The following is a 10,000-nucleotide window of genomic DNA, read 5'->3' as shown; positions in this document are numbered from 1 at the left end:
AATCGACCAATAACGAATGGCAAAGATGGAAGAAAATGGCCGATGACAAAAAAAACAAAAAAATAAACGAAACACATGGAGCAACAATCATCTCGGCCGCAAAGCAAGAATGAAACTACAGCGCAGAAAGACAATCCCGGTTACCGAACCCCTCAAGATCCTTCGGTTAAATTCCCAAATAAATTTGTAGTTTTTAAAGTTATTATCATCAAGGGATAAACTCGTCATGATCAACTTTGTTTACTGTAGTGTCATTTTCTCAGGAATATTACTTGGGTTGTGACATGGCATTCCAGATTCAGTCGTCAGCTACCCCTTTTTTTATGTGATTATCAATTTACAATCAGATTTAACTGTATATCGAAGTACTTCAGTACCTTATGACTAACATAAAGTTCACATTTTTTTTGTATTCTAGGTTTCATTACCAACGGTTAAAAGAATCATAGAAAAGAGAGGAAGATGTGCATAATCAATGAATGAATCAATCCATCCACCCATCAATATACCTAATCGGCTAACCCAATTTTGTACCCAATTCAAATCTCCCGGGATTGTCTTGTATTTGCATGATAATGTCGCTTTCATATTTAAATGATATGGAAGTACATGGAACAAAACGTTTTATTCCCAAAGGATTTGAATTTGGTTCAACATTGAGTTTGTCGATTAGGTCTATATAACCCATCAATCCATCCATCAACCAATTAATCAATAGATTTTACACAATCCATCAATCAATCAATCATTTCTTTATTGGGGTAACACGAACGTGTGTCCTTAGCATTTTTTCGTGTATATAACCGAACTGTATACTATGACACAATGTATTTTTTTGCCTGTTTTGTACCATTTTAAAGGTAGCACACATATAATAAAGGTAATGTAGGTATAGTAAAACTGAAATGTTAAAAATGCTACAAGATACTGCAAGTTTTTAATAAATACTCCTCACAATTTTGTCAAACACTGTACAAAAGATTACATTATGTGGACGTTTCCTTATTTTTTTTATGTATTAGTTTATTGCTTCCAGCATCGCTAGTGGGGGGGGGAGACATTGGAGGTTGCCTTATATCGCATTTCCGCGCAAAAAATTAGCAAATACTGAAATACCGCGTTCAAAAACAGTTGAATACCGAAACCGAAATTAATATGTTATATACTTTCTTCCCCAGGTTTCTCTGCGCGTGCGAATCAACTTTGTCAGCACAGCATACATACATACATACATATACATACATTTTATTTTCCCTCGAATTTCAGTGTATCTTACAGGAGCTAATATTTTCGTGAACTAATAAAAACAAGAAAAAACCATATACATTAAACACCTAAGAGTATAATATTTACATATATATTCATATCGAAACAAAAAGTAGCTAAGAAAATTCTACAGGCCCTTCTTACGTAAGGAAGTAGAGTTAACTTTAGTATTAAAGAAGACTGTCATTTGGGGGAAAATAGTGCCAAAGTATAAATCTAAGAATCCTCTTGTTTAACGCTCCCACCTTATCCGTATTGTGTGCCCCGCAAAAATGCCAGACAGTAGGGCAGTAGTTAAAATGTGGTAAAATATTGAAAAGCTTAACGAAGGTGTCCCTGGGTATAAGTTTTAGAAAGCGCAACATAACATTGAATAGGCCATGAATCTTGGTGCTCAACAGTTGTAAGGGAAATGAGTTTGATTTGCCATGTGATGACAATGCGCAACTCATTTCCATTCGAATGGTTGTGCGCCAGGACTCGCTTTGAAACTGAGGCATGCAGCAACTCGGAAATAGGCTATTGATTATTGATTTTTTTGCACACATTAGATACGTGACTAGAATAATCTAGCTTATTATCTATTTCCATTCCAAAATCCGTCAATTATCCTTTACTGGGAAGGAAAAAGTATAATCCGTACAGCCGAGGACCAGGCCTTGGTGCTTGATCTCATTAACTAACATCCCATTGTGAACCCATTGTGATGGTCCCAGTGATTGGCCACTCTGACGTCATGAGATTCGCATGCATCTTAAGTCCCTGGATCGACATGGGAGTAGTAGACCTGATGATCGTCAGCATAAGCGTTCAGATTGGCCCCCTTGAAATGGAAGAAGATACCATTAATGAAAATGTTGAATAACATTGGACCTAACATAATCCCCTGTGGAACCTTACGTGCATGTGACGCTATCCCAGGAAGAATAGGAGTCACCGACCGTAACTCTCTGAGATCTACCAGAGAGAGAGAGAGAGAGAGAGAGAGAGAGAGAGAGAGAGAGAGAGAGAGAGAGAGAGAGAGTCTTCCCTAAGAAGAGCGCAACTAGCGTCATCCATGCCATAGGTCCTGAGCTTGGAAAGCAGTGGATGGTTAATAACATCAAACGCTTTGGAGAGATCCATAGAGACTATCGCAACGAGTTCACCCCTGTCACGCATCATCCTCCAGTAAACGACTGTTTAAACGAACCGCGCTTGCAAAGCGTGATCTCGTATCCATGACATCCATGCCCCCCTGGGGCAACCGGAAGTCTGATAATTGCACCTGAAACAAAACATACGATAACCTCTTTCCGAAGGGTTTGATCATACCCCAATTCTCAACTGTTCGGACTATAATTTCTAAAATACCGGGCTAAAAATTAACGGATGCCGCATTTCCACAGACCCCAATGTCCCCCTCCTAGTGGCTTGTCCCTGTTTCCTTCCGTGTATTTTGCTGAGGTAATTTATTCAAATATGTTGTTGCTGGACAGGATTATTACTACAATGACCTGAGAAGACAAATTTGCATGATTTTGTAAAAATTTACCTATTTACTAACGTTCAAGCAAGGAAATGGTAGCTTTTGATCACTTTCTCGTCTTGATAAAATCATCATCTGACACCCCCTCTTCTCTCTAGACTGCACTAAGACCAGTGAAAACATAGAGCGTTTTACCCGTAATTCACGAACTCTCTTTGTCCCGGGAAACTAGTTGATTGGCAATGGGCGAAAGCCCAACAGAAAAATCAGAGCCTAAGGCAGGATTTGAACCTACGTCCTCCGTAACTCCGGTAGGATTCTTTGCCTATTGAGCCACTAAAACTCCTGGGGCGAAAACGAGAAGCAAAGCTGCGAGAAGTATGGGGGTTACCGTCCCAAACATCTGTGTTATTTTCTATACCATGTTTTATGTTATTCACGGTCCCCCTTCAAGTTCTAGTTCAATTTTATGGCTTTATTACCTCGCACTGTGGCCACAAATTGAACTGGAAGAGAACAAGGAGCTGTAACTCACAGTACAGACCGAGAAAACAATGTATTTTTCACATCTACTGGTAATCATATCGCTGGGGAATCAAAGTGGCCGTATTGTAGAACTGTAACTGGGTTGCGTGCGTCCCATTGTTATCGAAAAGAGATATTATTTATATTATTTTTTTGTAGAACTAAACCATTGTGCACTTTTACAAAAAGAAAATATATCCGGAGGAATTGCGCATCCCACTGAAAAAGGTTGGAAGTGTTCTAAGAGAGAGCTACCGGGAGCATGCATCTTTATCGACATTTTTTTTTATGTAAACGACGCTAAGATATTATGGGAATTTTAAAATTTGGTTTCTTAGGATGGGTTGAATTGGGGAAGATTGCCCACCTACGTGAACCAAAATAATCATCTGACAATTGTCCCAATTTCAGTGCTCCTCTAAGGTCGCTGTCTTTTCTATAAGGGTGCCATCCATTCCCGCCCCCATTACTGTAAGAGAGTGAATTTGTTAATGAAACGAGAAGCCTGCTCTTATTATTTGTCTGGTGCAGATTTTTTTTTATTTTTATGTATTCAGCACGAAGACATGTACACTAATTTTGCACTCATTTACTGCACCAAAATGTTTGAAGATTTTGGTAGGGCCCTTTGATCCCGTAGGTTCATTTAAACCTCAATCAGTTTTTAAATAAACGCCTGCAGACCCTTTCATTTGTTACTTAGGCAGGGGCACCCAACGACCAATTTGTTGTAAAATGTATTATTATACCCCAGTTAATGAAAATAAATGTTATTAAGGCATTTTCAGGTGTTTTTCAGTGTCGCTGGGAAAACATAATCTGTTCCTTTTTCCCAGCAAGACACACAAGAAATTTCCCAGCCAGCTAGATAAAATTGGTTGGTTTCCCAGCCAGCTGATCAAATTTATTTCCCAGCCAGGAATTCCGCGCGCTTTCAAATCCCTCGATCCAAAGCGACCGAACAAAAGCGACAAAACCGGGACAAAACAGGTTTTTTCTCCGCAAGCGCAATCACTCTGACCAGCCGTCGTATGTTTGTGACTACTCTGTGGGAGAGGGAAGGGGTTCTTTTTTTTTATTTTTTTATTTTTATTTTTTAGTCGTCCTCAGTCTTCAGAGTTTCTACAGCCAGCTTGGGTTGAAATGCTAGAAAAAGTCAGTAATTCCCAGGCAAAACCTCTATCAATAACAAAATTTCCCAGCCAGCTAATCGAAACACCTGTATTTTTGCCAGCCAGCAAGATTCCTCTGGGGAACAGATAATGTGAGGAACAGATTCGTTGGCTGCCCCTGCTTAGGTATTAGTAACTCTCTTCATTTTACCTCCCAAACATAATGTATAAAGACTTTCTAAACAGATGTTTTTATCACCTAGAAGAATTTGATCTGTCCTGATATCTTACCTGAAAATTGACTTAAGTGTCCGAAAATTTTAGGGAATGAAATCTTCATTTCAGAAATTGCTAGCTGAACGTTGCCTTCTAAGAACTTCCCAGCCACCCATTTGCTAATCCAAAACTGCTAGGTGACCTTTTTAAGCGCCAAAAATTGCAAACATATCCCTTCCGAAAACATAAGGGACTACTTTTAACATGGCTGCGAATCTTTTAGGTTATCGCTGTCAAATTCAAATGGTCCAATCAGAGTTGAGGCTGAAACCATCTTGCGAGTTTCCGTTGTTGACTACCCGGTCACAAGCTTCTGAGGAAAGCCGTAGAGGTGAATTTTAAGGCAAAGTTTTCGTTCGCCACGAGTCTTTCGGCCGCTGAAACACACGTATTTGGAGTGAAATTTATTGGGCTTTATGGAACTGTTGTTTTTATTGCGATTCGGGACTTTCCCTGTTGAGGAGAAAACGATTTGTGGAGTGAGGTCTGGCCAGCGATGGATGGAGTTACCGGCCTTCCTATTATTTCAGTAACGGCCTTCCGGATGACTTCACTAAACGGTGTCAGAATGGCTCGAAACTCGGCAAAAGAGACAAGTTCGTCACACATTTGAGGTAGGAAAACTTTATTTCAAATGAGATAGTTATTTACACAATTTTTTTACGATCGGTGATTTTCCCATACAATTCTCTATATACACAAACTGTCGCATACACCACTTATTTTCAGCTTGGGGAGCCTGTGCGTGGCCGAGACTAAAAATAACTTTGACGGCGTGACGCATAGCTTAAAATAGACTGAAAAATATTATCATAGGGCACGGGGATATGTTCTCTTACCTCGTGATCTCTTGCCCAAAAACATTCAGATGGTAAGAAACGTCATATTTATAAACCATTTCTGCGGCTTTTGTGCTTGTCAGGATTGTGATCCGACATGCATACGGTGGCCAAACAAGTGTTGGGTGATCTTGGATGCGTTTGGCCAGGATTTGAGCCTGCTTAATTGCATTCTTTACTCTGCATGATCTGTCTTCCGCAACTTACAGTATATAAATAAAAATACTCACCCATGTGGAAGAAGGTGTTCTCTATTTGCACTATATGGGAAATGGATTATTTTTAGTATCTGTCGTATTGTCATTTGTTTTTCAGATTTTACTTAGAGCATAAAGGGTGGTGGAACAATGATTTGGAGGAGGACTGGAAAAGAGAAGCTAGTCACAAACAATGCAGGCTGAGAAAGCACTTAAACCCCCTATCAAAGATTTGTTTACGGATGAATGCGACAAATTGCTCAATCGACTGCAACAATAATACCAGGATTGTATGGATCACATTGCAAAATACCCTCAATGAGTATCCCACGGAACTGTATGCAGAAGACAACTGAACTGGGTGGCATATATGCATAACACTTGATGTAAAAGTAGATTTGATGCAGAACATGTTAAAAGAGAGGTCATGTGAAAAAATTTGGCCAGTTTTAAACAAAAAATCCTTTAGAATTGTCTCTTAAATTTTTTACTAGGAAAAGGAGGTTTAATTTGTAGCAATAATTCATTATTTAACGAATTAAAAATAATAATGGTGTCTTGAAACATTAAGTATACTTAATTATATTATCTTCTTCTTGTAAGCTTAAGCTTACAAGAAGAAGATAATAATTATTCTTATATTTATACATTTTGTGCCGGTAATTTAGTCATCAAGTGTGCCTCAAAAACAAGTACACGAGGATAAAAGTCCTCTTACACTTCCATGTTTGTCACTTAGTCCACTCTTGCAAATTATTATCAGCTCGCCTGCATTTCTCGGTTGCAGGAAGAAGGTTTTCATCTGGACAAACTACTCGGTTACCAAGCTTTCTCCTTGACAAATTTTGACAGGAAGTCACGTGCAGATTAACAACAACATAATGGCGGGTAAGACAACGTACAGACTACCATGATTACATTTCGGGTCAAAAACCAGGCTGCTGTCATGCCAGCAGAGGTATGCAACACTTCATTTGCTTTGAATGATATGTTTGCGGGGCCTGACATCATTGATAGGGATGTAATAGTCTGCACAAATTCTGATTTTTCGCAGGTCCTTTCCGCTTCGTTCTTCTCTTTTTCACTTGTATGTTAACATTTGGATCGTACTTTTGTTTTGACATGCCAAGGTAACACGTGTTTTCGTCTTAAAAATGTGAGTAGCACATTTTCTTGAAATAACAGATTTTGACGTTCAGCATATTTTTCATTTGAAGAAACTGAATGCGTTGTTTATTTTCTCTTGCAGCGTTTTACAAAACATTTTTACTTCAGTAAGTATTTTGGAAAGTCTAGCTCCTTGTTTTTGGTTGGAAATTGCAGTTGTTTAGCTGAGGGCAAATGGTTCCAAAAGAAAACTAATTACATTCGGTTTCTGGCTAATCACAACAGAGTCATGCAACCAATGGCATGTGAGCCAAATAGAGCAGTTTTCAAATGACTAGAGTGGTTTTCAATTGAGTGTCGAAAGTAATTAGTGAATTACTTTGGTTTATGATTACTTCACTCAGTGATTGGTTCAAAGTTCTCGCGACACTTACCCCACCCTGTTTTACATGGATTGTTTTGTTCTCCAAAGACATCCCGGTGTTTCCTCACAATTTCTCTCATGCATGTGTTGGAACAACTGCATGACACTCGAGGCTAAGGAATAAAAAGGATGAAACTTTGAAATTTCACGTGATTCCAATTTTTGAACGAAACATTGACGTTGCGTTTTACTTGCATTTTTATCTTCTGCTACGGCAAGCTTGAACTTGCCATCATTAAAATGATCTACAACACGTGGTCGGCCGCGGAGTATGGCTCTGAGTCCCGACAAAAAGCTATTTCAATTCATGGCGGTGTGCTCTTCAATCACGGAAGACGCAGCAGTCCTATCTAGACTCCCATTGCTTGAAAAAAGTTCTGGTGCCAATGTTCCCCTCAGTCTCTCTTTCAAGGCGAGTCTAAGTGCGAAGTTTTTGTCCTGAATATCAGCTTTCGTTCATATTGAAATTTGAACTAATTACCATGACAAAAACTTCGCATTTAGACTCGCTTTGAAAGAGAGACTGATGGGAACTCGGAAATGGTCTATTAAGCCGACACAAGCGTATTACCGTGACACAGTCCTTTAAACACGTGAACGTTCTATTTCAATAATTACTCGAGCGGTTTTCAAATGACGTCGTAGCGTGATTGCTTTGGTTTTGGTTTTAGTTGGTTCCCTCATTGGCCTAAAAAAAAAATGCTGAGCAATAATTACTCCACCAATAAGAAACAACCAAGGCATTGGTTTTACCAGAAAATCCATTTGATATTTTCGTTTTGGTTCGTAAGAAACTAACACGATACTACCCCTTTAAAAGAGAACGATTCCAACCAGTCTAAGGGCGTCCCCAAGGCATACATTTTACACGCCCCTATGTCCAAGCTGCATCACTGGTCAAAGGCAACTGACCGGATGGGTGCTAGCCATAACCAACTAGTGTGCGACAAATTCAGTCTGCCTGTCGACTGAAATGTGGTCCGCTAGCTGGCAGTCCACTTATTTATGTATAGAGAACAACGCATGGCTGTCCCTCAGAATGGGGCTGTAGCCCATGCCCGGAAACCTCAGGGCACCGATTGGAGACCTCAAAGACGTATTTGTATTTAAAAAAAATGTATCTCTAGCGTGTTAAGTAGATCTCTCGATTATGCTCCCAGACTTCAAGTTTCTTTAGCTTTTGAAGTCAATCTGTGTATAGCAAATAAATTCGAAGATTAACGAGACAAAATCTTAACATTTTTCTCTCTACGTTTCTTATATTTTTACCTATTCTTTTATCGTTGGAAATATTGTGTATGCTTTTATGTGTTATTTTAATAACTGACTAATTCTGCCGTTTGGCAGCTACAAAAATGATGTAATAAACTATCTTTGTCTTTCCTCTCAAAAAAAAAACAAAGTGGAAAAAGAGATCATAAAAAATGTACGAAATTTTTACCTTCAAAATTGACAACAAAAGAGTAATACTGGAGAGTTAAAATATACGTATTATGTACAAAAATAATTAACACGTTATAGGCGATAAATTCAGTCATCCAGCGACACGTTTCAAAAGTAGTTACTAAGCAGGCTTACATCTTACTACTCTAAACAAATAAGGTGCAACATTTCTTCAACCTTACGAAGTTAATGGATGTAGGACAAATCTTCATACAGATTCTTTCGGCGAAACACGATCATAAGCTCTCAGCAACTGAACAACATCATTTCGGGGCGTTTTCGCTTCCACCAGTCTTGCAAACTCCTCGACTGTGAGCTCTGGGTGACAAACAGCAATGGCCTGAAGCATTGCTCTGGAGGGACTGCCGTCACACCTTTCAAACTTGGATTTTATTTCAAAATGGTCGTAGCCGAAATGGTTCCCTATGATTTCATAATCATAACGGCCAGTTCCTTGAATGCGTGTATCCAAACGTTGAAAGATCTTGTCCACAGAATTAGAAAGGTCATAAGCAAGACTTTCCAAAGATTTGGAGCCTGAAAAAAGAAAGAAAAAGAAGAAAATTTAAGATGTTATGTTCTGATGCAGAATGTCTATAAGCTAAATGGGTTATAGGATTGTCAACTTCAACCGTTGACCCTTTTGATCAGATCTGAGCGACACGAGGAATACATCCATATCCTGCAAGTCCCCTTATCTGTCTGGCTGTCAGTGTGTGGGTTCCGTTGTGTCCCACAGTATAAACACTGAAGGATCGTGAGATCCTAATAGGACTCACGGTTTATAGTCGCTGTCTGAGAAGATCGTTTAGTCTAATCATTCAGAGATTTTATTGGACAGTGATCATTTCTTCCTCAGTCATCTTAAGACTACGAGTGTCGATCACTAGCAGACCTGGTTGTGATGTTTGTACCAGAAGCCTAAACTCAAGTTATTAACCTTCTCAATGATACAGCAAAAAGCAAGACGGAAAGTCAAACAATTCCTATTCATGTACCCTGTTTCCTTATGTCCGTTTGAGGTGATTTTGGTTGATTCTCTGATGATCTTCAAAATAAAAATTATTATTAATTTTAATGAATTCATTAATATTTACCCACCACGTCCGAGTTGCTTCAAGTAAGCTTGATTAGTGAATACTTCGATAGCCAAAAGGTTTCGATATTCTCTACCAATGATTGGTGCTAGCCAAGCTTCGAGCAATTTGTCCCTGACAATAGTAAGTCTGCTGGACATTAAGATGTTCTAGCTTTTAAAAGGACACAATCATGGACTTACCATGCACACCTTGCTCAGTTACCACATGATTCTGATCATGTGTATCACTACCGTTGTTATTCCC

General features: G+C 39.0%; 2 protein-coding genes across 2 annotated transcripts in view; one reads left to right on the top strand and one right to left on the bottom strand.

Moving 5' to 3' along the window:
• LOC138021569 (myosin heavy chain, clone 203-like) overlaps positions 1–984 on the top strand; it is a 9,668-nt gene extending 8,684 nt beyond the window's left edge. Inside the window, exon 11 of the mRNA XM_068868470.1 lies at positions 419–984. Coding sequence (XP_068724571.1) covers positions 419–449 — 31 coding nt within the window. The 3' untranslated portion in view covers positions 450–984. The remainder of the gene's footprint in view (positions 1–418) is intronic.
• Positions 985–8,453: 7,469 nt separating this feature from the next.
• The window catches only part of LOC138019726 (tumor necrosis factor receptor superfamily member 16-like), a 7,684-nt gene continuing 6,137 nt past the window's right edge, over positions 8,454–10,000 (bottom strand). Inside the window, exons 4-5 of the mRNA XM_068866601.1 lie at positions 9,937–10,000; positions 8,454–9,194 (exon numbers count right to left, since the gene is read on the bottom strand). The exon at positions 9,937–10,000 is cut by the window's right edge and continues 9 nt beyond it. Of these exons, the coding sequence (XP_068722702.1) occupies positions 8,866–9,194; positions 9,937–10,000 (393 nt within the window). The 3' untranslated portion in view covers positions 8,454–8,865. The remainder of the gene's footprint in view (positions 9,195–9,936) is intronic.

The sequence above is a fragment of the Montipora capricornis genome, chromosome 10 (assembly GCF_036669925.1).
Source record: "Montipora capricornis isolate CH-2021 chromosome 10, ASM3666992v2, whole genome shotgun sequence".
NCBI classification, from domain to species: Eukaryota; Metazoa; Cnidaria; class Anthozoa; order Scleractinia; family Acroporidae; genus Montipora; species Montipora capricornis.
Note: the sequence above shows the minus strand (reverse complement) of the source record. Positions and strands in the feature narration are given on the sequence as shown.